Source organism: Pleurodeles waltl, chromosome 2_1 (assembly GCF_031143425.1).
Source record: "Pleurodeles waltl isolate 20211129_DDA chromosome 2_1, aPleWal1.hap1.20221129, whole genome shotgun sequence".
In the NCBI taxonomy this organism is placed as follows: Eukaryota; Metazoa; Chordata; class Amphibia; order Caudata; family Salamandridae; genus Pleurodeles; species Pleurodeles waltl.
This window is the reverse complement of record NC_090438.1, coordinates 89,633,281-89,661,170: the sequence shown is the minus strand read 5'-3', so window position 1 is coordinate 89,661,170 and position 27,890 is coordinate 89,633,281. Positions and strand designations below refer to the sequence as shown.

Here is a 27,890-nt window from a genome sequence, read left to right as displayed (position 1 = left end):
AATGGGCGGCGGTACACTGGCGGGTGACCGCCAGTGTTGCCGGTCCGACCGCGGCTTTACCGCCACGGTCGGAATGCCCATTGGAGCACCGCCGGCCTGTCGGCGGTGCTCCCGCGGTCCTCCAACCCGGCGGTCATGGACCGCCAGGGTTGGAATGACCACCAGAGTGTCTTCTTCGTTAAGAGAAACCAATCTGTGATAAAACACTAACTCACAAACAGGTTCTCCATTTACCATATTTAACTTGCAGGATCACCTGAAAATCAGATTTCAAGTCAGAAGTGTGTGACCTTGAGGGAATGAGAGGCAAAGGTCTGAATTCGCCTCATGCCTTTGCACATGCCTCCAGATGGAGAACAAAAGAAAAGGCTCTTCAACAGCGATGCCCTTACGAAAGGTAGCATCTTACCTTTAACGTCTTTGATATCTCAAATGTAATGTGCGTTTTGGATTTGTTTGTTTCTTAAATTGCACCTTCACTATCATTTGCAGCCAACAGCTTATTTCAATCACAGTATCTTTGTAAATATCCACCCAAGCATTGCACAACCTGCCAAAACAGCCCCCGCTCAGTCAGAACAAGCATTCATCACTCCACCCACATTTTCGCACACTTGAATTTCAGCTCACATTGCACATGAGAAGCACTACCTGCAATGGCGGACTGTGACCAAGTCTCAAACAATGACGGACTGTGACAGGGACACAAACTGGACGGGGATGGCGTGGGCTTAACTCACTATGCACCATACAGAGGAACCAGGTGATATTAAGAGCCACTGATTCAGCAAAACTAAGTCTCCCGGTTTTCTGTTTTTACTGATTTTTACAGATAAATAAAGACAGAAAACAATGTTTTTTTGTCCGTATTTATTTTTTAAAGCGGAAAAATACTGAAAATTGTACTTCTTATGAGGGACTCTTCATGCTGTGTTTCGTGAATTCCAGGACAAACGCTCAGCAGATAGACAGCATGGGGAGTTAAAAAACAGGTTGAGATTTCCATAAATGCAGGCATATGTTGACATATATTTGTAGTATAATACTGATATTTACCTGGGGGTGTACTGTTTTGCTATATTTGGCTGCTTAATTTGTTAAAACGCGGCAGGCATCAAAATATGGCCGCACGTTTATCAGTTAAATAAATGTAGACATATATTCCATTTTATGACTCCATTTATTCTCAAATCACAAAATAAATATGGATAAATACTACTAAGATGGCCAATAAATAAATATGGATAAATACAGACGGAAATATTTTTTTTAAAATACTATAAAAACGGAAGCCCTAAACATAACCCAAAGTACAATTTCAAGAAAGAAAACTATAAAAGGAGGAGTACCGCAGAGACCATCTACTGGGAGATGAAGAAACACAGGGTCAGGGGACAAGAAATCTAACCCACAGTTAAAGCAGACTGGAACCTCTGGCTATTAGAACACGGGAAGAGGGAATGTGCCCAGTTGAATGGGCAGTCGTAGGCTGGTTAATCCAGTACACAAGGACAGCGGGGCAAGCCAGAGGAAATGAAAAGCCAACAGACCCAAGTGATGGACAGTCGCCCACTCCATATAGTAGAGCCCAAATATCACTATAGGACCAACCTAAGAGGCATGCACAAAGTGGCACAAACTCTTACAGAGAGGTCAACTAAGACGTGTAAAGGTCTTTTAGATTCTAAGCAGGAAGAGAAATCTCCCATCACATATTCCGCTTTTACTTCGGCTTTGCGTGCACTTGTCAAGACCCGTCTTGCACATCCCTCTGCGCATCACTGCAGGTAACCTTGTCTCTCTCCCTCCATCCTGCCCCTCATCTCTGTTGGGATAGGAATCAAGTTGTAGACCCAGTTCTACACAAAAAGTAACAAGATGACACTCAACTGTCAACTGCCGCCATACGCAAATACTGTGGGGGTCATTCTGACCCTGGCGGCCGGTGGCCGCCAGGGCCACCGACCACGGGAGCACCGCCAACAGGCTGGCGGTGCTCCCACGAGCATTCTGACCGCGGCGGTTCAGCCGCGGTCAGAAGCGGAAAGTCGGCGGTCTCCCGCCGACTTCCCGCTGCTCGGGGGAATCCTCCATGGCGGCGGAGCGCGCTCCGCCGCCATGGGGATTCTGACACCCACTACCGCCATCCTGTTCCTGGCGGGTCTCCCGCCAGGAACAGGATGGCGGTAGGGGGTGCCGCGGGGCCCCTGGGGGCCCCTGCAGTGCCCATGCCAATGGCATGGGCACTGCAGGGGCCCCCGTAAGAGGGCCCCACTGTGTATTTCAGTGTCTGCAATGCAGACACTGAAATACGCGACGGGTGCAAACTGCACCCGTCGCACCCCTGCAACTACGCCGGCTCAATTCTGAGCCGGCGTCCTCGTTGCAGGGGCATTTCCTCTGGGCCGGCGGGCGCTCTTTTGGAGAGCGCCCGCCGGCCCAGAGGAAATGTCTGAATGGCCGCCGCGGTCTTTTGACCGCGGTGCGGTCATTTGGCGGCGGTACCTTGGCGGACGGCCTCCGCCATCCGCCATCCGCCAAGGTCATAATCACCCCCTGTATGTTATCACGTTACAGATTACTTAATCGAGTATGAGGCAACCTTTAACACCCAAGACAGGAGGTGGGCAAAATATTCTGTTATGCTGACGGAATATTGATGACTCCGTGTTACGCTTGTAATGCAGAGTTCTGGCAAAATTCAGCCAATCACTGCATGGCAGAATTTTTTTCTCGCATGTGGCTCCAAAACAGTAAGCTGTTTAACAGTAAACAGAGCGCAAGCGAGGTCTGGTGTCCCCTAGCATGATTTTCAGTCACTAGGAAGACATCCAGCTAGATTTTTCCAACATGGGAGGTCCCGACGATTTGCTGTCAGATGGCTGCAGCTAGATCAGAAATTCTACTCGAGCAGCAGCAAAATTAACTCGAGTAGTTGCACCCTCTGGTGCACCGCGTGGTGCTGTTTGTGCTGATTTGTCAGCAACGAACACACTCCCAGCGCTAAATCACAGCGCGAGCAGTGTGTTGTGCCTATTTCCACCTATTGGCGAAACTCTGCAAAATCTTGTGAAGTTTTTATGTAACTCGGTGGAATTTCGCAGAATCAAATTCCACGAGTTCCACCCACCCCTACCCATGGCATTTCAGAACAATGTTCGCCCTTTGGTCGATGTTAGAGGGAGACAGTTTACACTCAAAAGTCAGGCACTGCTTCGAAGAAAACAAGCTCTGCAACAAAACTATTCAGGTGCTCTAGCTTTCTATGAAGTGTGATTTTGTGATTCACCTCATATCCTTCTGCTACCTTCCAGAAATAAATGACTTCTCAATACCATTCCAGGTGCCTACCTTGCATAGTGAGCTCTCTATGATGCACATAGACATCCTCTTTAAGGATTTTATTCTGCACGTCACTGTCCCCACAGACTGCTTCGAGGCAGCAATAATGCGGACGTCCCTAGGAACAGCGAGACTAGGTAGGAAGAAGGCACATGTCCCTGCTGTTAGGCGGGAAAACTAGCCTTTTCTCGTCCTGGAGATCATTTAGATTTTCAAACTTGTTAAAGCAAAGAAAACAGCATTGGAACTCTCACTCGCTCGTGGTTATACTGCCATCTCGTGGGGAGTTTCCGAAATTCATGTAAAAAAAGTTACATTTAGCAGGACTGTAGCCTGCCTTATATTTTAAGTGTCTACAACACTCATCTCTCAGTTCTTCAACAAGCAGTGTACTATCTAATTAGACAGGGTAATTACGGACGAAGAGAGGTTAAAATCGGATGCTACTATATATCGGCATAATTTCATTTTGGGGTTAGTTTCAGCTACGCCATTTTCAGCTTGTGATGCTAGCAATTTAAACGGCCTATTCACACAGGCATTTTGGTGTAGGTGAAGTAGTACTCCTGTAGTACTCTTTTACATACTGTTACAAGCCTTTGTGAACTGGCTGCAGGACCACTGAAATGGGAACAAACTGGGGAGCATTCATATACAATTAGTGTAATTAGAAAGGGCTGTGCCCTCTTTGTACTTTCACTAATAGGGAGTTGGACGTGTTGAGGCAAATTCCTAAAGTCATGTAAGAATATCTGAAAAAGTACTCCTGCAGGACTACTCCCTGTGTTCATGAAGGCTTTGTGAATCGGCTCCTAAAAAAAATGAAATCGGAGGATCACAAAAGCGAATGTCAACATGGCCCAGGAAAAGAGATTTTTGTTGACTACCGTAGAAAAGTTTTTTTTTTAAAGTGCCCTGGATCTTGCATCAAAGGAAGAGCTTGAAGAAAGGATGTGATGAAGGCCAACTAGCTGCCCTGAACGTTATACTGAACCGGCACAGGACTACGCTAGATTAGTTAATTTCTTTTAGCGAGGCAGACTGCACAAGTTAAGCTCAAAAATAGATAAATTTGAATGAATGTTAGACATACCGACAGCAGTCCAATAAATTTGTACTAGACAGAAAATATAAATACTCCTACGCAGGACGGACCGCCTTCTTCCTGCAAAACTCTTACAGAGCTGCCAGAAAACCCTCTTTACCTCTTGGAAGCTCTGCTTAACAGTTGCCCCCTCAGACATATTAAGCTCTATGTCCACTGCCCTGCTTTATTAGAGGGGGCGTGGGTATGTGTAATAACTAAGCCCCTAAGTGATAAAAACAGGTATCAAGGTCTCGGTTATAGAAATGGGCAGGACTCAGAGGGTTCCCTTGTGCATCTCTGCTAATATTTCCCACTTAACTAGCAACAAAGAAGCTTTAAAGGCAGGACTTATTGATAGAGCTTCTAAGTACAGCGACTCATCTAGGACATTCTGAAACGTCAACTCTCCAGAACACTTAGCCTAGACCAGTGGTTCCCAACCTTTTGACTTCTGTGGACCCCCATCTTATCAATACTGGAGCCTGGGGACCCCCACTGACTCATTATTGGAATCCGGGCACCACCACTAAGTCATTACTGATAGTTGGAACGTAATATTATTAAATTTTCTAATCAGTTGCGGACCCCCTGAGGAGGCTTCGCTGACCCCCAGGTGTCCCCAGCCCACAGGTTGGGAACCACTGGCCTAGACAAAGAGAAATGAGCAATAACGAGGACGGGGTCCATTACACAAAGTATTGGAGTACCTGGGCCCTGTGCAGAAGCGAAAGGTGAACACATTTTCTTTGGCAAATCCTACAGGTGAAATTATTATTTTTAAAAGTCCAATTCCTTCTCCAGATGCAATGCACAATGGCACCTTCATTAATAGTAAAGTCATTGCCTCATATCCCTGTGGCATCAGCGGTTGAATTAATTAATAAAAAAAAACCTAGTAACTAGGGAAAGAAACAAACACAGCTGAATTCAACACGGAGACCTATCCAGAACCACATGGTTGAGGCATTAGAAATGAAAGTGTGTAGTTCATATTGGGTTAACACTGCCTCGGTCTGATCCTGGAGGTCTTCAGAGACTTTAAACATAGCTCATTCAAAATCACAGCATGCGAATCCAACGAAGGAAAATGTTACCTACCAGTAGACATCTGTTTGTGGAATGTAGTGCTGCAGATTCACATGTGCTGCATTATACTGCCATCTAGTGGTGGGCTCAGAGCGTTGCAACTTGTTTGAGAAGTTTTTTTGAGTCACGGGATCTAATGGCTCCACCTTCTCGGTGATACTGTGTATGGGAATTGAGTCCTTTGTTAGATGCCTCACTGGGGATCAAATGTGATAAAAACCTCCGTGACTATTGCCTAGGTAGTCAAATAAATATTTAAGGATTTCTCTTGGTCCCAACTACCAATAATAAAGATATATCTTTACAGTATCTTGGTTGAGATAATCATGATTACATTATCAAAAAGATGTGGATGTTCGAGAGATTCCTAAAACTGTAGGTCCAGCAGCATCCAGCAGAACCTAAGCTAAAAGGGTCAGCAAGTCAGGAGAGAGGAAGAAATGACATGTTCCTCCAGGAGCTGATGGAGGTCAAGTATTGTGTCTTTAACCAAGCAAAGAAACTGCCAGGGACAAACGTGGGGCTCTTCTGGGGGCACACCAGCATGCCCAATGTGGATTGCTGTGTTTCAAGACCTTTACTGCAACGGAGAGGAAGAGTACACAGAAACGTCCTTGGTCCGCGTATGGGGAGTGCATGTTCCATGAAGCCCTGCACATCATCAACGCAATGCACGCTGAGGGCAGTGAGAATAGTACTGACTGGCAGAGGCCAAGGCTAACCTGAAATCCAATCCTCTGGGATTCAGTTCTCATTTGGGGGTAGGGGGGGGGGGGGGGGGTATGATTTATTTATTGGCGATTTGTGAAATACCATGTGCCACTTTCAAGCTTTTTCGAAGAGCAAAAATATTAGACTAAATAAAGAAGCTAGAGCGCGGGAGATCCTACGCGACAATTTGTTAATGTGACAATCTTCACATTCCAGATCCCACGTGCGCAAGCCCCTGGCAGGAAGGGCTGTGTTCAGGTCCCCCGTTCTGTACAGGGGTCCATTTGTTACCTGTAGCTGGCTACTCATTTCAGTTCATCCCCTCCGTATCCCAACGCACGGCTTCCTTAGTGGCAAATGGATTCTACTCATGTGGACCAAGCTGCCCAGGTGCTGAAGGGTGGGCTTCAGTTTGCATGTGGACCTGCTGCATTCTTGTGATTGTCATACCATTGCACTTAGATGCTTCAGGGGGCCTCATATCCTCATAGTTTTGCCTCCGTAAGCTTTCTTGTTGAGAGCTGCTTGGAAGGTCTACTAATCAGTGACAGATTTTAGTACTGAGAGTCAGTCTGTAGTGGCTTTAGCAGCTTGTTCGTGTACTCGCAGTTGCAGTAGCAGCACTGCTCAGAGTAGCCTGTCCACCGCTGCGTTCTTCAACTGAACCAGTGGATAGTGTCAAGATAGATGTCATGTGCTGCCTTTCCATACCTAGAAACAGAGGAAGACTGGGTCAGGGGCCCATTGGTTACTAAGGTGAGGACTACCTGGATGTCTGTGGATTCCACAACCGCCCCTATCTTGAGAAGAAGGAAAAATAACAAGCTAGAAAAAGTGCATTGGCCTCCAGGAAAGAATGGACTGGGCTCCCTTCACCAAAGACTGTGGGCATTTAAAGAATCGGCGTCCCTCCCATTCATCACTACTAAACATTTCCTCTCTTCTTTCTCCTCTGACAATCTCCTATCAGTCTGCCATATCCCAAAACTGACAATACAGGAACTTAAAGGAACCTACTACACCAAGTGGATTGCAGGGTGGGACTGGTAGACCCCACTATGCGAGTGCAATATAATTGGGTTAACTTTTTAATCACTACCAAAATGAAAAGGCATGGTGGCTGGAAGCAGAACGAAGCTCTGTATTACTTCCTAGGCTGGCATAGGAAAAGGTCCTCGAAATTCATTGGAATCAGGCAGCTTCCTGCTTCGGAGGATGCAGTGAAAGTCAGAAGAAATAACCCGGTTTTCATTTAGCCTGCATGTGTCTCAGAAAGAGAGCAACTAGGTCATCTGTCAACAATGAAGGACAAAGGCCAACCTAGGCCAAAGTCAACATCTTGAAGTTATCCTTCTGAAGAAAGCTGTTGAAAAGCTGAAGGTCCGTGTTCTCCAACTTTACCTGGGCACTGGGGAATAGCAAAAGTAGCGCCATCTGTGCATTTCTCTGCATCTGGGTTTGATTATGGCCCCATTGACCAGTAGTGACTCGATATCCTGCAGGAGAATGGAGACAGGTCTGTACAAAAAAACTGGTGGGATGTGAGGGGAGGGATTTGGGTGTGAACCATCATACTGCAGGTCTCTAAGCGTTGTCTGCACATCCCATAAAACCTGAGGTGCACATCACGGCATGGCGCCTCATCACAGAACTGGTGTGCATGGCTTGTGTGGATGAAGGTGTTGTCAGATTCACCAGGGACAGCCGCTAAGATCTCACTGGCCATGTCCCACATGGCGTGCATGAAGCTCCGCAGAAAAGAGGCACCATTCAGGGATCTTAATGCCAAACTGGCAGTGGAAAATATTATTTTGCTAAATACATCAATGTGCCTCGACTCTGTCCAGAAGTGAAGTAGGAAAAGAATTGGGATTAAGTTAGCTGGTGTAACCCTGAACCACCACACTCTCAGTCGGTAGTCGGCGGGGGATAGCCGGCCCTCCAAGGGTGAGTCAGTGATATCTAGCCACTGGGCAGCTCACTCGTGGAGTTTAACACTGCTTAGACCAAGCTGGCATCAAGGTTTCAGTCAGTGCCTCATTAAAAGCCAGTAAGGGCCCCGAAGTATCAGCAGAGACTGCAGAAGTTGTTAGTAAGTTTTCCATAGTCTTTATGGTCGGTAACTGTAGGTTTAGCACATCTGAAGGTCAGCGGACTACTGAGGCAAAAGAGGCACTCACCTCCGTGAGGCCTTGATGGAGCGTCCAACCCGGTCCTAAGGAAAGTTTCTAAGCCACTTGCAGTCTGTAATTCTGTAGCTCTATGTGCAGGCTGCCATCAGTGTAATGATCTGCCTACTCTGCATCAAGAGGAGCACCCAACCTGTAACAGCATTGGTGTGGAGGAAACAGGCTGGAGGTCATCCAAAGCTGAAGGCTGTGCTGTGGCAATCTCAAAGCGAGACACAGGTCTGGCGTGGACTGATGGCTCCGGATAGGTGTCACAGTCCGATAAGGTGCAGGTGTCACTGGATTGTCTGGCCAGTGCTAGGGCAGTTGGAAACAGCAAGGATCCTGGAGCAGCAGTGGAGGAATGGCCTGGCCCTGGCAGAGAGCTGGCCAGATGTACAACGGGGTCAGATCCGCCAAGGGAGTATCATTTGAGGCCCCTGCGGCTCCATAGAGCCCAAAGCTGCTCCAGATGCATATGGCACCACCCTAAAAAGTTGCAATTCAGCATCTTCTGAAGTGTCTATTTACTGTGACAGCCCAGGGAATTAGGGACACACCAGGGCCGGCAATGGAACAGGCTCAGTGTCGGGCACTTGTAGTGCCGACTGCACAACGTCTCCCTGGAGCAGAAGTGGCAAGTCTGGGATGAGTTCTGTCAGGATTTCTGGCACATGTGGTGCAACTTGTACCTCAACTTCTACTTCCTGGAAGATGGGCACGGCGGGACCTGGACCGTGAGCAGGAGGCCCGTGACTTGGAGTGAGTCTGCTGTTTGGAGCATGACTTACCTTGCTTTCTGAATTCTGAGATGTCCTGCTGCCTGTTGTCCTTCAGGTCCATCAGGGAGCATGTGTTGCATGACTAAGTCGTGTCCAGGCCCTAGACATCAAAAGTGGACATAGTGTGGATCCATCACCGACATATGCTTCCTGTAATTTTTGGAGGTGACATTTCCCTACCACAAGTCTACTCTGTAAATTTGACGTTGTTGTAAATTGGTGAAGTTCAGAAGGGCGTTCCCGATCTCCTTTGAAGGATGTCGAAAAGAAATAAACCTTAAATGTTTCTTACTAAAATATGGAACCTGCGGACAAAACTAACACAACTGAATCATAAGGGTTAGAAATTATATTTGCTTTCTGCAGGACTTAAGCTCTTGAAATTCTGGTTAAACATGAACCCAATGCCACAGTAAAGTCCATAGGTTGTTGACAAATTAAAAAACCCTGGGCACATAAGTCTCCTAGTGCAACAGCACTGAAGGCTTGCGGCGCTGTGAGCAGACTACTGTGGGAGAGATTCACCAAGCAGTGAGCAGAGCAAATAAAAACGGAGTGTAACACATGCAGGATAAGAGTGTTGAATACACGCCTGTTTTGCCCCAGTTCTGTGGTCTCACATGCTGCACAGAATGAGTTGAGTGCAAGACTGGGTGGTGCGGCAATGTAGAAAACATCACAAATCTTACAAAGTTAGAGTACTGACTCAACAGGCTCATGGGTAAAAGAGCAGAAAGACATATTTGTGAATAACTTTGGAATTAGGCAATTTTCAAAAGAAATGAGAACGTTTCAATGCTCAATAATCATGGTTTCTTCCGAAACAGCCATCTCGTTCACAGACGTGGCAAAGAAAGCCACAGTTAAATCCGAAGAGTGGCCACCATAAGTGAAAAGCTTTTACCACTGTGCTTAATCAAAGGCTTTGACTCAGGATAGCATTTTCTAGGGAGTTCTTTAAACAAGCTCATTCCGAGCAGTAACCTTTGCATTGATACACTTGACCTCACTCACTGCAGAAACAGGTAGACTTGGCGGAGGCCTGGCTGCTTACCTTCATTGGAGGGGGCTGTTGCCTGAACGTCGCCGTCTGCCGCGTATCCTGTTTTCTTGCCACCTGCAGCTGTTGGGCAGCAGCTGCCGCCGCAGCAAGGGATTCTGGGATAGGGGGCTCTTGCGGTTCTGTCTGCCATTCCGCTTTTTGCTTTTCAAAGTAGCTGGAACAAAGCAAAAAAATATCATGAAGCAATTACCTGCATAAATATTTTAAAAATGAAAGCTAACACGGATTATGAGACACAAGATACTCAAGCACCAAGGCTCAGGCTGGTTTGGTGGAGTTCCCAAGTTATAATTTCCATGCCGAAAAATTACCATTTACGTTTCCCTATTCTGGAAGATACAAAGCAGAACCAAGAATTTAATCTGAAAATATAAATATAAAAGACTGTGTACAACACTGACAAAGACAATATGAAAGAGAGAACATGTGAGACATGATTTTAGAATTTACTGATACCTAACATACAACACCATACTAGCTTGGGAGACAAAGTTCCAAAGATATTAAACTGACAACAATCCGAGCACTCATTTGTCCAGGTGTTTGTTTGAGGTTGTGCGTGCACTGAAGATCTGGCTTCAAAAGAAGGGAACTAGTAATCTGCTCTTTTCCACTGGGAAATCATCCACAAAAGAATCCTCCTTGCTAACCTTCCCCACAAGGTGAAGAGTGTAAATGTCACAGGAGTTAACAGAACAGCCTCCTTCTAGGAATATTCCAGGTCAACCTCCTAGGTTTGAAGAAGAATGCACTCTTGATCTCCCCCCTAGACCAGCCACCGTGACCATCTAACTCTGCCCTCGAGGAATGACAACAGTTCCCGGTGACAGTCGAGACCCACTCAATTACTGAATCTACTACAGACAGGAACACATTTTGTGTGTGAATATGTCTCCCAATGGACTTCACCCTTGCTTTTTGTGACCATCCTCCTCTTCACCCCTTTGTTGATTGTGCTCTAACAAAGACATAGACAGAGGAATAAAAGCTCGGTCAATGTCGCTGCAGAGACCTCCCTTTGGAGCTCACGCTTTCTTTCACATCATCACACAGCAACTTCACAAATTCATATGATCACAGGAGCCCTAATCTCAGAACATCAATCAATGGGTGTTCTGCCCACCCTCCTCAGCGTTCCGCTGCCCCAAATAGAGGATGGGGAAGGGGTTCATACCAATGATGGACCCACTGTCAGCTCAATGGTAAAAAAAAAAAAAAAAACTATTTGGCAGGCCTGAAGGAACTGGTGCCCGAAATGATGCCCATTTTAGGGTGGCACATTAGACACAATTTCCATCCGCGTTACATATGTGCAGAAAATCTGTATTTGGATTACAGCAATCATGCACAGACATTTTAAAAAGTCCCCCACATTCTAGAGAAGTCTGCAAAACTTAAAGAAATTTCAATGAAAGTGGACACGCCGCTTAGAGGTCCACTTCTAAGATCCATATTCGTAGCAGCAGTTCCGCCATACTGAGATGCATGGTGGACCTGCAGCAATAATTTTTCTTCCCAATATTTCTGCTCCCTGCATGAGGGAAAGAGTTTCTCCAAGGGCAAAACAAATCCTACAGCAGCTGTAGGAATCTCTAAATTTGACAGCAGGAGGAGGTCAGTGTAGCAGAGTTGGTACTTTCATTGCACAAGGGATCTGATTAATGGATCATCAAATCCTAAGCAACCCCTGGCGGGCTAGGCTCTCAGCAACCCTTTTGTCTGCTGGCACCCTGAGACCACTTCAGCAGAAAGTTGGCACCAAATGCAGGCCAGGATAGCCATCATTAACCACATGATGCAACAGTATCTGAACAAGGGGAAAGGATAAGAGTGTCTGCAATAGGTTTGAGGTCCACTTGTTACATTGTCCCTTCTATTGTGTCACTAGTGCTGGTTTTCTTTTTGGATAGTTAACTGGTTACTTATTACATCAGATATGCTGCTTTTACCCCACAGTATTTTTTAATGAAGATAGGCAATAATTCCTTTGTGTTTTTTCAGAAACACCCATCTTCCTTGAGATCTGCGATTCCGCGAAAAAGCCACCCAATCGTTCAGTTTTTGTTTACATTACGTTATATTAGCAGTGATTAATGTTCTTTTCATTGTTTTTTTCTTCATTTAAAATACTTTTCAGAGAAAACCAAATAACGCATTGCCTGCACTGAATACACTATTTCAATGTAGATACAGTCATCCAACAACCACTAGGAATTGCTAGATTGAGAGGTTCTGCAAACCGACAATTGTCTCTTGTAGATTATTGGCAAAAATCTTTAGTTAATCTTGCACAAATTTACAAGATCAGATAGCCTATAAAATGTTTTGAAACCAGTCATTCCAATTGTGAATCACAATAATTGAAACTTTGAACCGTGTGGTATCTCTGATCAGAATCTAAAGGTTGGCAGGGTTGAATACTTAACTGAGTAACGTGGAAAATAATGGATTTCTTTAACCAAAGAGCGTGAAAAAAAAAAACAATTCTAAAAAGAAGATTAATGCATGGGCATATAATGTCCAATTCTACCTGCAGTGTTAAATATCCTCTGTCAGCAAAAGATATGGGATTAAAACTGTTCATCTCATATTACTTCCGGGACATGACTGTGCCACCAGGTTGAGCTTTAGGAAATGCTGGTGAAACCAACAACCTATGGCTTGCACGCCCATGGCGTTTGGCTGACTGTGCCTTTCCACGTCTTAATCCATAAAGTTAACTGATACTAATTACACAGCTGGGTCGCCAATTGAATGGTATTCTGAAACATTTATTAATAGGGAAGATAAAGATTTTGTTTAAATTCAAATGTATTGTATTGCGATATAATTTCATCTCTCTTAGGTCTGGGCTTCTAATGCTATTTAGATGTGGCTTACCATTGATTTGTCAAACCTTCTGCAGGATTATTGCAGCTATGTGGCTGAAGTTCAGAATAAGCACTGACATAGCCAATAGGTCTCGCCTTTGGGACCTTATAAGTATTTAGGCATGCAGTACATTATCTGGGTGCTACAATATCTACTGTTAATTCATGTGGGCGTAGCAAAAGCCCACAGAGTGAATACAACATGCACTACTTTGTCTCGACCTAACAAACGACTTTGGGGATGCCTGGCTGGAAAGGAACCTGTGTGGCTCACAATCTACTGCACAAAGTGAAGTGAAGGAAGAAGAGGCAATCGGGACTACCCCAACAGCAGCACCTGCGTCGTAGCAGCCCCAGAGAAGGGGACAGAAGGTCAGGATCTTTATGTACACACCCAATATCCAATAAATCCATTTATTACATGCATGTGACAGCTAGAGTGCACACGCCAAAACAAACCATAAAATGCAATTGTTAAGCAAACTGACGAGATGTAAAGAATAAAAACAACACAATCAACACTGGACAAGAATACAGCGCCCATCTTAAAAAAGGGACTCCGTCTCCTTATAACGGAGCAGAGAGGTTGTCAGGCAAAACAGAGGAACCAAGAGAAACCACAGGCTCCAGTCTCAAATTCGAAATATACACAAAGCAGGCAATTTAATTAAAAAGTAGCATGAGTCTCAATTTTGCATAAAGCCCCATCGTGTATTTTAGGGTTTCAGTATTGTATGACTATTGATCATGAGGCATGTTCATTCTATAAAGATAGTTAGGGGCGTGAGTAGTAGTGCGAAGTTGCATCTCCAAGGAGTATGCTGAGTCTGCTTGAGGAGAGAGAAGAACATAAAATAATAATATGCTACGCCCTCACTTCTCGAGAGTAGTCTACAATCTTTCCTGCTTCAAGCCCCCTCTTGCAACATTTTGTGATATTTGTCAAGCCGTCAACAAAACACATATTGCAAATCCTACCCAGTGAGGGCCTCCAGTGCTCCCTAAAGTACAAGCATGTTTAGAGCAACCCAGAAAATCTATGAACTGCACATCCACACAGATAAGAGGGGTGGGTCAAAAAGCAGAAAGAGGGGACGTAAGGCAAACAGTAAACATGAGGTGCTTCAGGTAAGCGGAGACGACAGAAAATTTTAATTCATTAGAAGCACTCCAATGAGAGGTAACAGTTAAACCAGTCTGGAAGTAAATACGAATTGCAAATAAGGGTTATCCTTCCAGCCGCCTAGCCAAACGCTACAAAAGTAGAGGCAGACCAAGTACATTTCCCAGAAAGACATTATGTACATCCCTAACCAGCCACAAAAAACAAACCGATACCAAGGTCTGAATGGGTAGCATAACGTTACTCTCATCTTTTATGAATATTAGGGACGTTTCCATGTAGTTAAAAATATTGCAACACACGTGGTCTAAAAACCTTCACCAGCAAACAAATAAAGCCAAAAGGCATTTTATTGGCACACCATAACCTCCCCACACCCAATGTCCCCATCTGGCCATATGCTCTTCGCCCGACTACCCAAGAACACAAATGGCACTGTTACTATTTTCTGGCTTCAAGGATTATCTAAAATTGGAAAACAAAAGGACACAGTGTGCAATGGAACATGTGGTCTCTTCTACAGATGAAGGAAGGGAAAACCCAGAAAAGCTTTGCCTGTCTGGCAGCCTGAAAATAGTAGTGGAGAAGGTGTAAGAAAAAACTGACCGCGAGCAGTGAGAAGCTCAAACCAGGATGATGTATGTTCTACTCTCGCTTCCAGTCCTCTCCACGAATCTATCACCCCACCAGGCCCATGGCAAACCTCTATCAAATGTGTGAGCAAGCACAACCGGAGCTTCCAAGCACAGTTGTGTTTTTTTTTTTGCCCTCCCCTGGGGAACAGAATAGGCTCGGATTGGCTGAAATCATGTTGTCAGAGATTGGCTACAGCTCAAAAAAACAAGCTAGTGAGCAACCTTTTTCGAAGGACATTTTATTTGTCATGCAGAGTGCTGCAAAATGGTTATTAAATAGTGAAACTTTATAAAATGGAAAAAATCTTGTAGCACAATAAAATCGCATTACACAAACTCGCTGACAGGAGCATTAACGTGTAAAATACGTTTTGCGCATTGTCTGCACTAGTATGAATTCTTTTTGACCAGTGAGCACTAGTTTCCTCTGAATCCTCTAGCAGTATATGGGTTTTTCAACAATAATAAATTACTAAAGGCAAATGTTTTAGTAGTTGTGAGTTACATCCATTTGTATCTCATAGTGTAGATTGCTGTGCGCTGATCTGTGTATTTAAGCAGTACAAATCCTTTACTCTTTCTGCCAGGAATAGAGACGGCAGAATCAAAATTCTGGTGCCAAATCCAGGTACAGCAGAACCATATTTGCTGATACTGAACTGGAATCTGCACATGGGGTTTCTGCATTTTCCTTTTGTTTTGTAAAACAGCAACAGAGCAAAATAATTCACTTGATTATGAAGCAGCACTTTAAAATGAACTGGTGCGCCGAAACGAACTAAATGGTGAGAAGTGAACTGATCCATGTAACAGGGTCAGTCCCCAGGGTGGTAACAAAACAGCCAACAGGCGGGACAAATGTAAAACATTTACCAAAGAAACAAAGGGATTTTGAAAGGCACGCCAAGGAACAAATGAAAGTGATGATCACGGTGAAAGCCCACAGAAGTAGATACATCATGTCGAGAGGCAGCGCATGCGCACTGCCTAGCCTCGACCTAAAAACATCTGAATGGATCGTAGGTCAGTCAAGATTCCTATCTCTTATTCTTTATAGCAGAAACACAGCATTACATTGTTGTTCACCCTGTGGGCAAACAAGCATTGGAAGAGATGACTTACTCAAGGGAGAGCTTCTCCTCCTCCTCACAAAGATCAGGCAATCGCTGCAAGCCCAGAGTCATCCGCAGCGCGTCCACGTGTTCCTTCAGCGGCTTATACTCTTCATGGAGTCGCCGGGTGGATTCTAATAGCTTGTTGAGGTCATTTTCAGACTGCTTAATGGTGTTTTCCATCTAAATCCAAAACACAGCAATCATTTTAACACACACACAAAGAGCAAAAAGGAATGTAAGGTAAGATAACTTTCTGCTGTATTTAAAGGGTGCTCAATAGCACATTTCTTTTCTTGTTTTAAAAATTCTATAATAAAGGTATTATCTTTGCGCATACAAACAGTTACCATGCATGATACAGAACATATATCTGAGGCTCACCAAAGCTGTACCCATTGTTTTGTCATGTGACAATCTGCACAAAGTACATATGAATACATTAAACATCCAATATACATTAGAATTAGAATTCCACCTCCTATAGAGACCCGTATTACATCATAGTATATAGATATAAAATGAACCATAAGGATCCCTCCCATTCCAGCATTTACCCCATACGGTGTACAGCACTATCATCAGTATGATTGAGCAAGTACAAAAGTGTTTCAGTCGCAGACTTTCTAAAGATATCAAGCCTGCGTCAGTTGTCAAAGACTGGTAAGATAAGAAAAGCATAGGAGACGTAGCACAACATAGTACTGATGATGTGTGTTGTACAAGGCTTATGGAAAAGGTTCACCGGTTGTCTATATATCACTCCGATGCCTGTCTTTCTTCCTTAAGTTCCATAGCTCCCAACTGGGCGATCATTATTTTTTTTAAATTCAAAGGACTAATAGTTGGCGGCTGATCTCAGGGAGTGCAAGGTCCTGGGCTCTGAACACTTTCTCTAATCTTAAAGAAACGGTTTACAGCTGGGTGGTTAAGACAATGGCAACACTTAAAGCGAAAGCTCAGAGACATTGACGAGTGACAACCAGATAGAGTCCATACATGATCGAACTGGACTGCGTCCATCTAACTTTTCGCAGATGATGTAATTCCCAGCAACTAACCAGTCAGACTCACCTCAAACGTAGCATATTGCCATCCAGATATACATCCAAACATATTACTTGAACAGACGTGTGGCAACGTACCTGCTAGTACTTGCTGCTACACATGCAATTTTGCAGCGCTTTAAATAATTGCACAAGTCAATATGTGGCACGACCTGGGGACCAGGACAAATTAATCCTGGTGCTCATGCAAATAATACCTTAAATTAAATATGCTACCTTTAGCTCAGTGAGATCTGAAGGATGAGCAAATAGATGACCACGAAAAAACTGCTACATGAGCACAAGCATCCCGCAGAAGGAAAAGGCAGATTTACTGACTGTAACCGAGAAGGAAAAAAACAAGTTTACTATATGAGAAGTAAGCAAAATACTTTTATTGTCTGTAACCAATGGAAGCAAAAGACTGGACTACTACCCATAACTGAAAGAAGGCAAAGGGAAGTTTACTACTTGTGATCGTTTATAGGAAACAACGAGTTTACTCTCTGTAAGCAATGGAAGAAGGAAAAGACTAGATTATTGCCTGTAACACAGGGAGGAGAGTCAGATACTTATTGAACAGGAACTGAAGATCATGTGTAGGGAAGTCAAGGTGAGCAAGCAGGGATCTGTAAATCTTCAGCAGGTCAGCTGTCCAGGAGAGCACATGGCAAGCCATGACTGGAAGCCTTGTAGGCAGATGGCACAGAATCTCCTTGAGGAAAGGATGATTAAAGTGGGGGTAATAAGACTAATTCCAGAATGAGTAATGCTGGTGGCTGTTGTCTGACTGGTTGCACAGGTGTGTGGCAGAATGAATGCGGTCAGTGTATTTTTGCAGAATAGGGAAGTTGGTGTTTAAAGATAGACTGAAGAAACATGAGTAGTGCTTGTGGGCACTACCCAATGGGCATGCCTGTGTGGACAACTGCCATTTCAAGTCCAATGATGACTTTAGGACCTTAGTTCTCCAAAAGAAGGGGAAATGGGTATACTTGCAGACTTTACATCCACTGCTATTGCCACTGTACTTGTACCTTCCTGGCAGGAATGTAAGCATTAGCCAAGCACTCAGAAGAACCCAAGAGGTTCTTGGGAGGAATGACCTCACACCAGTTTGCATAATGCAGTTTCCTGCTGCCCAATTATTGGTGGACAGTCTGTAGAGTAGATTTATGAAGTAAATAAAGTACAGAATCTTCCACCTGATTCAAGTTATCTACAAGGGGGTTGTGAGGATGGCTGTGGGGGTGCAAATGTATGGAAGAGGATAACTTGCTGATGGCTGAGAAGAGTAATTTGTAATGTTGTAAGTGCATAAATGATGTGCAGATTACATCAGGGAGTGGTTCATGGGTTCTATACAACAAGATGTGAGGGCCCAGGGAAAATTAGGTCCTGCTTCAAAATCTGCTCAGTTTCTTACACAGTTATTGTAACAACAGGAGACAAAACCTTACCCAACAAATGGTGGCATGCTTCATCCCTGGAGCATTACTCTCATCTGAGTAGGTTAACAACACCAGGATTGGCTCAACTAACTATTTTGCTGGCCCACGTGTCTCTAATGATTAGCTCGCAAACTACTGGTAGCTTTCCAGCTACCTAGGAGTACTCTCTTGTGTACTGTCCAGCGTACTAAACTAGAAGCTTTTGTTTTTGCTGAATTAATATTTGTATACAAAAAAATGAAAAGTATGTATTTGAAAAAAAAAATGTGCAATTCCAGAACTTATAAGCTGAAGTTTGGAGAAAAGGAAAAACTTTGCTTACCCAGTGAACATCTGTTTGAGGCATGTAGTGCTGCAGATTCACATGCTCTATATACTTCCGCCATCTAAGGTGGGAAGGAAGGTTTTTGTTCAAAATGTCTTTCGAGTCACGAGTTGAAGTGACTCCTCCTCTTGCTGGCAATGTACATGGACCTGGACTCCATCTTCAGATTGTATTCCTGCAGGCGGTTGTGAATGGAGTGTAGTGCAAGTATATACCAGAGAAAATGACCATGCGTGTAAATGTGTACTCACAGTCGTAGAATAGTCCGGGGGTCCTCCCTGAGGTGTTGGTTCTCCACCAGCCGAGTCAGGGTCGCCGGGTGCAGTGTTGCAAGTCTCACGCTTCTTGCGGGGAGATTGCAGGGTTCTTTAAAGCTGCTCCTTTGGATAAAGTTGCAGTCTTTTTGGAGCAGGTCCTCTGTCCTCGGGAGTTTCTTGTCGTCGTCGAAGCAGGGCAGTCCTCAGAGGATTCAGAGGTCGCTGGTCCCTTTGGAAGGCGTCGCTGGAGCAGAGTTCTTTGGAAGGCAGGAGATAGGCCGGTGAGTTTCTGGAGCCAAGGCAGTTGTCTTCTGGTCTTCCTCTGCAGGGGTTTTTAGCTAGGCAGTCCTTCTTGTTGTTGTTGCAGGAATCTAACTTCTAGGTTCAGGGAGAGCCCTTAAATACTAAATTTAAGGGCATGTTTAGGTCTGGGGGGTTAGTAGCCAATGGCTACTAGCCCTGAGGGTGAGTACACCCTCTTTGTGCCTCCTCCCAAGGGGAGGGGGTCACATCACTAATCCTATTGGGGGAATCCTCCATCTGCAAGATGGAGGATTTCTAAAAGTTAGAGTCACCTCAGCTCAGGACACCTTAGGGGCTGTCCTGACTGGCCAGTGACTCCTCCTTGTTATTCTCATTATTTTCTCCGGCCTTGCCGCCAAAAGTGGGGGCCGGGGCCGGAGGGGGCGGGCAACTCCACTAGCTGGAGTGTCCTGCGGTGCTGTGACAAAGGGGTGAGCCTTTGAGGCTCACCGCCAGGTGTTACAGCTCCTGCCTGGGGGAGGTGTTAGCATCTCCACCCAGTGCAGGCTTTGTTACTGGCCTCAGAGTGACAAAGGCACTCTCCCCATGGGGCCAGCAACATGTCTCTAGTGTGGCAGGCTGCTGGAACCAGTCAGCCTACACAGATAGTCGGTTAAGTTTCAGGGGGCACCTCTAAGGTGCCCTCTGTGCCCTCTGTGGTGTATTTTACAATAAAATGTACACTGGCATCAGTGTGCATTTATTGTGCTGAGAAGTTTGATACCAAACTTCCCAGTTTTCAGTGTAGCCATTATGGTGCTGTGGAGTTCGTGTAAAACAGACTCCCAGACCATATACTCTTATGGCTACCCTGCACTTACAATGTCTAAGGTTTTGCTTAGACACTGTAGGGGCACAGTGCTCATGCACTGGTACCCTCACCTATGGTATAGTGCATCCTGCCTTAGGGCTGTAAGGCCTGCTAGAGGGGTGTCTTACCTATACTGCATAGGCAGTGAGAGGCTGGCATGGCACCCTGAGGGGAGTGCCATGTCGACTTACTCATTTTGTTCTCACTAGCACACACAAGCTGGTAAGCAGTGTGTTTGTGCTGAGTGAGGGGTCTCTAGGGTGGCATAATACATGCTGCAGCCCTTAGAGACCTTCCCTGGCATCAGGGCCCTTGGTACCAGAGGTACCAGTTACAAGGGACTTATCTGGGTGCCAGGGTGTGCCAATTGTGAAATCAAAAGTACAGGTTAGGGAAAGAACATTGGTGCTGGGGCCTGGTTAGCAGGCCTCAGGACACTTTCAATTCAAAACATAGCATCAGCAAAGGCAAAAAGTCAGGGGGTAACCATGCCAAGGAGGCATTTCCTTACACAACCCCCCCCCCAAACGAAAGAGGATGAGACTAACCTTTCCCAAGAGAGTCTTCATTTTCTAAGTGGAAGAACCTGGAAAGGCCATCTGCATTGGCATGGGCAGTCCCAGGTCTGTGTTCCACTATAAAGTCCATTCCCTGTAGGGAGATGGACCACCTCAACAGTTTTGGATTTTCACCTTTCATTTGCATCAGCCATCTGAGAGGTCTGTGGTCAGTCTGAACTAGGAAGTGAGTACCAAAGAGGTATGGTCTCAGCTTCTTCAGGGACCAAACCACAGCAAAGGCCTCCCTCTCAATGGCACTCCAACGCTGCTCCCTGGGGAGTAACCTCCTGCTAATGAAAGCAACAGGCTGGTCAAGGCCATCATCATTTGTTTGGGACAAAACTGCCCCTATCCCATGTTCAGAGGCATCTGTTTGCACAATGAACTGCTTGGAGTAATCTGGAGCTTTGAGAACTGGTGCTGTGCACATAGCTTGTTTCAGGGTGTCAAAGGCCTGTTGGCATTCTACAGTCCAGTTTACTTTCTTGGGCATTTTCTTGGAGGTGAGTTCTGTGAGGGCTGTCACAATGGATCCATATCCCTTCACAAACCTCCTGTAGTACCCAGTCAAGCCAAGGAATGCCCTGACTTGAGTCTGGGTTTTTGGAGCTGCCCAGTCCAGAATAGTCTGGATCTTAGGCTGGAGTGGCTGAACTTGGCCTCCACCTACAAGGTGTCCCAAGTAAACCACAGTTCCCTGCCCTATCTGGCATTTGGATGCCTTGATAGAGAGGCCTGCAGATTGCAGAGCCTTCAAAACCTTCTTCAGGTGGACCAGGTGATCCTGCAAGATAAGCTGCACTACAGGATTCCAGCACAGCAAGGACTTGATTCACCAACCTTTGGAAGGTGGCAGGGGCATTCTTTAAACCAAAGGGCATAACAGTGAACTGATAATGCCCATCAGGTGTGGAGAATGCTGTCTTTTCTTTTGCTCCAGGGGCCATTTTGATTTGCCAGTACCCTGCTGTTAAGTCAAAGGTACTTAAGAATTTGGCAGCCCCTAATTTGTCTATTAGCTCATCAGCTCTAGGAATGGGATGAGCATCTGTCTTTGTGACAGAGTTGAGACCTCTGTAGTCCACACAAAACCTCATCTCTCTCTTTCCTTCTTTGGTGTGAGGTTTGGGGACTAAGACCACTGGGCTAGCCCAGGGGCTGTCAGAGTACTCAATTACTCCCAATTCCAGCATCTTGTGGACTTCCACCTTGATGCTTTCCTTAACTTGGTCAGACTGTCTAAATATTTTGTTTTTGACAGGCATGCTGTCTCCTGTGTCCACATCATGGGTACACAGGTGTGTCTGACCAGGGGTTAGGGAAAAGAGTTCAGCAAACTGCTGCAGGACCTTCCTGCAGTCAGACTGCTGTTGGCTAGAGAGGGTGTCTGAGTAGATCACTCCATCTACTGAGCCATCTTTAGGGTCTGATGAGAGGAGATCAGGGAGAGGTTCACTCTCAGCTTCCTGGTCCTCATCTGTTACCATCAACAGATTTACATCAGCCCTGTCATGGAAGAGCTTAAGGCGGTTCACATGGATCACCCTCTTGGGGCTCCTGCTTGTGCCCAGGTCTACCAGGTAGGTGACCTGACTCTTCCTTTCTAGTACTGGGTAAGGGCCACTCCATTTGTCCTGGAGTGCCCTGGGAGCCACAGGCTCCAGAACCCAGACTTTCTGCCCTGGTTGGAATTCAACCAGTGCAGCCTTTTGGTCATACCACAACTTCTGGAGTTGTTGGCTGGCCTCAAGGTTTTTACTTGCCTTTTCCATGTACTCTGCCATTCTTGAGCGAAGGCCAAGTACATAGTTCACTATGTCTTGTTTAGGCTCATGAAGAGGTCTCTCCCAGCCTTCTTTAACAAGAGCAAGTGGTCCCCTTACAGGGTGGAAAAACAGAAGTTCAAAGGGTGAGAATCCTACTCCCTTCTGAGGCACCTCTCTGTAAGCGAAAAGCAGACATGGCAGGAGGACATCCCATCTCCTTTTGAGTTTTTCTGGGAGCCCCATGATCATGCCCTTTAATGTCTTGTTGAATCTCTCAACAAGGCCATTAGTTTGTGGATGATATGGTGTAGTGAATTTGTAAGTCACTCCACACTCATTCCACATGTGTTTTAGGTATGCTGACATGAAGTTGGTACCTCTGTCAGACACCACCTCCTTAGGGAAACCCACTCTGGTAAAGATACCAATGAGGGCCTTGGCTACTGCTGGGGCAGTAGTTGACCTAAGGGGAATAGCTTCAGGATACCTAGTAGCATGATCCACTACTACTAGGATGTACATATTTCCTGAGGCTGTGGGAGGTTCTAGTGGACCAACTATGTCCACACCCACTCTTTCAAAGGGGACCCCCACCACTGGAAGTGGAATGAGGGGGGCCTTTGGGTGCCCACCTGTCTTACCACTGGATTGACAGGTGGGGCAGGAGAGGCAAAACTCCTTAACCTTCTGGGACATATTGGGCCAGTAGAAGTGGTTGACTAACCTCTCCCACGTCTTGGTTTGTCCCAAATGCCCAGCAAGGGGAATATCATGGGCTAAGGTCAGAATAAACTCTCTGAAACCCTGAGGCACTACCACTCTCCTAGTGGCACCAGGTTTGGGATCTCTTGCCTCAGTGTACAGGAGTCCATCTTCCCAATAGACCCTATGTGTTCCATTTTTCTTGCCTTTGGACTCTTCAGCAGCTTGCTGCCTAAGGCCTTCAAGAGAGGGACAGGTTTCTTGTCCCTTACACAACTCTTCCCTTGAGGGTCCCCCTGGGCCCAAGAGCTCAACCTGATAAGGTTCCAGCTCCATAGGCTCAGTTCCCTCAGAGGGCAGAACTTCTTCCTGAGAAGAGAGGTTCTCTTTTTGGTGTTGTGTTGCAGCTGGTTTCCCAGCTGACTTTCCTTTTCTCTTGGTAGGCTGGGCCATTTTTCCAGACTCCAGCTCTACTTTTTCACCCTGTGCCTTGCACTGTGCCCTAGTCTTGACACACACCAGTTCAGGGATACCCAGCATGGCTGCATGGGTTTTCAGTTCTACCTCAGCCCATGCTGAGGACTCCAGGTCATTTCCAAGCAAACAGTCTACTGGGATATTTGAGGAGACCACCACCTGTTTCAGGCCATTGACCCCTCCCCACTCTAAAGTTACCATAGCCATGGGATGTACTTTAGTCTGATTGTCAGCGTTGGTGACTGGATAAGTTTGTCCAGTCAGGTATTGGCCAGGGGAAACCAGTTTCTCTGTCACCATGGTGACACTGGCACCTGTATCCCTCAGGCCCTCTACACTTGTCCCATTAATTAAGAGCTGCTGCCTGTATTTTTGCATGTTAGGGGGCCAGGCAGCCAGTGTGGCTAAATCCACCCCACCCTCAGAGACTAATGTAGCTTCAGTGTGACACCTGATTTGCTCTGGGCACACTGTTGATCCCACTTGGAGACTGGCCATTCCAGTTTTAGCTGGATGGGAGTTAGAAGTGGTATCTTTCTTGGGACAGGCCTTGTTTCCAGTTTGGTGTCCAGACTGACTACAGTTTCGACACCAGGCCTTTTTGGGATCAATGTTTTTACCCTTGTACCCAGGATTGTTTTGTGAAGAGGCTCTGGGCCCACCCTCCTGTGCAGGTTTTTGGGGGCCTGTAGAAGACTCTTTACTATTTTTATTTTTGGCTGTCTCACCACCCTTCCCCTGGGGAGGTTTTGTGACCCCTTTCTTTTGGTCACCCCCTGTGGAAGTTTTGGACACCCTAGTCTTGACCCAATGGTCCGCCTTCTTTCCCAATTCTTGGGGAGAAATTGGTCCTAGGTCCACCAGATGCTGATGCAGTTTATCATTGAAACAATTACTTAATAGGTGTTCTTTCACAAATAAATTGTACAGCCCATCATAATCATTTACACCATTTCCTTGAATCCAACCATCTAGTGTTTTTACTGAGTAGTCTACAAAGTCAACCCAGGTCTGGCTCGAGGATTTTTGAGCCCCCCTGAATCTAATCCTATACTCCTCAGTGGAGAATCCAAAGCCCTCAATCAGGGTACCCTTCATGAGGTCATAAGATTCTGCATCTTTTTTAGAGAGTGTGAGGAGTCTATCCCTACACTTTCCTGTGAACATTTCCCAAAGGAGAGCACCCCAGTGAGATTTGTTCACTTTTCTGGTTTCACAAGCCCTCTCAAAAGCTGTGAACCATTTGGTGATGTCATCACCATCTTCATATTTAGTTACAATCCCTTTGGGGATTTTCAACATGTCAGGAGAATCTCTGACCCTAGTTATGTTGCTGCCACCATTGATGGGTCCTAGGCCCATCTCTTGTCTTTCCCTTTCTATGGCTAGGATCTGTTGTTCCAAAGCCAATCTTTTGGCCATCCTGGCTAACTGGATGTCCTCTTCACTGGAGTTATCCTCAGTGATTTCAGAGAGGCTGGACCCTCCTGTGAGGGAGCCAGCATCTCTGACTATTATTTTTGGAGTCAGGGCTTGAGAGGCCCTGTTCTCCCTAGATAGGACTGGTGGTGGGGAATCAACCTCCAAGTCACTATCATCCTCCTCTGTGTTATCCACAGAGGGGTTGGCTCTATCATACTCTGCCAACAGCTCCTGGAGCTGTGCTTTGGTAGGTCTGGAGCCCATTGTTATTTTTCTTATGTTACAGAGTGACCTTAGCTCTCTCATCTGGAGATGGAGGTAAGGTGTGGTGTCGAGTTCCACCACATTCACATCTGTGCTAGACATTATGCTTCTAAAAGTTGGAATACTTTTTAAGAATCTAAAACTAGTTCTAGAATCTAATTCAAACTTTTACCAAACTTTTAAACTCTAAAAGAAATGCTAAACAGGATCTAACACAAGGCCCTAGCAGGTCTTTTAAGAATTTAGAAAACTTTTCAAATTGCAAAAATCAATTTCTAATGGCAATTTTGGAATTTGTCGTGTGATCAGGTATTGGCTGAGTAGTCCAGCAAATGCAAAGTCTTGTACCCCACCGCTGATCCACCAATGTAGGAAGTTGGCTCTGTATGTGCTATTTCAAAGTAAGGAATAGCATGCACAGAGTCCAAGGGTTCCCCTTAGAGGTAAAATAGTGGTAAAAAGAGATAATACTAATGCTCTATTTTGTGGTAGTGTGGTCGAGCAGTAGGCTTATCCAAGGAGTAGTGTTAAGCATTTGTTGTACATACACATAGACAATAAATGAGGTACACACACTCAGAGACAAATCCAGCCAATAGGTTTTGTTATAGAAAAATATATTTTCTTAGTTTCTTTTAAGAACCACAGGTTCAAATTTAACATGTAATATCTTGTTTGAAAGGTATTGCAGGTAAGTACATTAGGAACTTTGAATCATTTCAATTGCATGTATACTTTTCAAGTTATTCACAAATAGCTATTTTAAAAGTGGACACAGTGCAATTTTCACAGTTCCTGGGGGAGGTAAGTTTTTGTTACTTTTACCAGGTAAGTAAGACACTTACAGGGTTCAGTTCTTGGTCCAAGGTAGCCCACCGTTGGGGGTTCAGAGCAACCCCAAAGTTACCACACCAGCAGCTCAGGGCCGGTCAGGTGCAGAGTTCAAAGTGGTGCCCAAAACGCATAGGCTTCAATGGAGAGAAGGGGGGTGCCCCGGTTCCAGTCTGCCAGCAGGTAAGTACCCGCGTCTTCGGAGGGCAGACCAGGGGGGTTTTGTAGGGCACCAGGGGGGACACAAGCCCACACAGAAATTTCACCCTCAGCGGCGCGGGGGCGGCCGGGTGCAGTGTTAGAACAAGCGTCGGGTTCGCAATGGAAGTCAATGAGAGATCAAGGGATCTCTTCAGCGCTGCAGGCAGGCAAGGGGGGGCTTCCTCGGGGAAACCTCCACTTGGGCAAGGGAGAGGGACTCCTGGGGGTCACTTCTGCAGTGAAAGTCCGGTCCTTCAGGTCCTGGGGGCTGCGGGTGCAGGGTCTTTCCCAGGCGTCGGGACTTAGGTTTCAGAGAGTCGCGGTCAGGGGAAGCCTCGGGATTCCCTCTGCAGGCGGCGCTGTGGGGGCTCAGGGGGGACAGGTTTTGGTACTCACAGTCGTAGAATAGTCCGGGGGTCCTCCCTGAGGTGTTGGTTCTCCACCAGCCGAGTCGGGGTCGCCGGGTGCAGTGTTGCAAGTCTCACGCTTCTTGCGGGGAGATTGCAGGGTTCTTTAAAGCTGCTCCTTTGGATAAAGTTGCAGTCTTTTTGGAGCAGGTCCGCTGTCCTCGGGAGTTTCTTGTCGTCGTCGAAGCAGGGCAGTCCTCAGAGGATTCAGAGGTCGCTGGTCCCTTTGGAAGGCGTCGCTGGAGCAGAGTTCTTTGGAAGGCAGGAGACAGGCCGGTGAGTTTCTGGAGCCAAGGCAGTTGTTGTCTTCTGGTCTTCCTCTGCAGGGGTTTTCAGCTAGGCAGTCCTTCTTCTTGTTGTTGCAGGAATCTAACTTCTAGGTTCAGGGAGAGCCCTTAAATACTAAATTTAAGGGCATGTTTAGGTCTGGGGGGTTAGTAGCCAATGGCTACTAGCCCGGAGGGTGAGTACACCCTCTTTGTGCCTCCTCCCAAGGGGAGGGGGTCACATCCCTAATCCTATTGGGGGAATCCTCCATCTGCAAGATGGAGGATTTCTAAAAGTTAGAGTCACCTCAGCTCAGGACACCTTAGGGGCTGTCCTGACTGGCCAGTGACTCCTCCTTGTTATTCTCATTATTTTCTCCGGCCTTGCCGCCAAAAGTGGGGGCCGGGGCCGGAGGGGGCGGGCAACTCCACTAGCTGGAGTGTCCTGCGGTGCTGTGACAAAGGGGTGAGCCTTTGAGGCTCACCGTCAGGTGTTACAGCTCCTGCCTGGGGGAGGTGTTAGCATCTCCACCCAGTGCAGGCTTTGTTACTGGCCTCAGAGTGACAAAGGCACTCTCCCCATGGGGCCAGCAACATGTCTCTAGTGTGGCAGGCTGCTGGAACCAGTCAGCCTACACAGATAGTCGGTTAAGTTTCAGGGGGCACCTCTAAGGTGCCCTCTGTGGTGTATTTTACAATAAAATGTACACTGGCATCAGTGTGCATTTATTGTGCTGAGAAGTTTGATACCAAACTTCCCAGTTTTCAGTGTAGCCATTATGGTGCTGTGGAGTTCGTGTAAAACAGACTCCCAGACCATAT

General features: G+C 46.0%; 1 protein-coding gene across 2 annotated transcripts in view; it reads right to left on the bottom strand.

Annotated features, from left to right (window-relative positions):
- The window catches only part of ZC4H2 (zinc finger C4H2-type containing), a 71,600-nt gene that overhangs the window by 6,399 nt on the left and 37,311 nt on the right, over window positions 1–27,890 (bottom strand). For both annotated transcript variants that reach the window (XM_069210489.1, XM_069210497.1), the window contains exons 3-4: window positions 15,990–16,162; window positions 10,231–10,393 (exon numbers count right to left, since the gene is read on the bottom strand). In XM_069210489.1, the coding sequence (XP_069066590.1) occupies window positions 10,231–10,393; window positions 15,990–16,162 (336 nt within the window). The remainder of the gene's footprint in view (window positions 1–10,230; window positions 10,394–15,989; window positions 16,163–27,890) is intronic.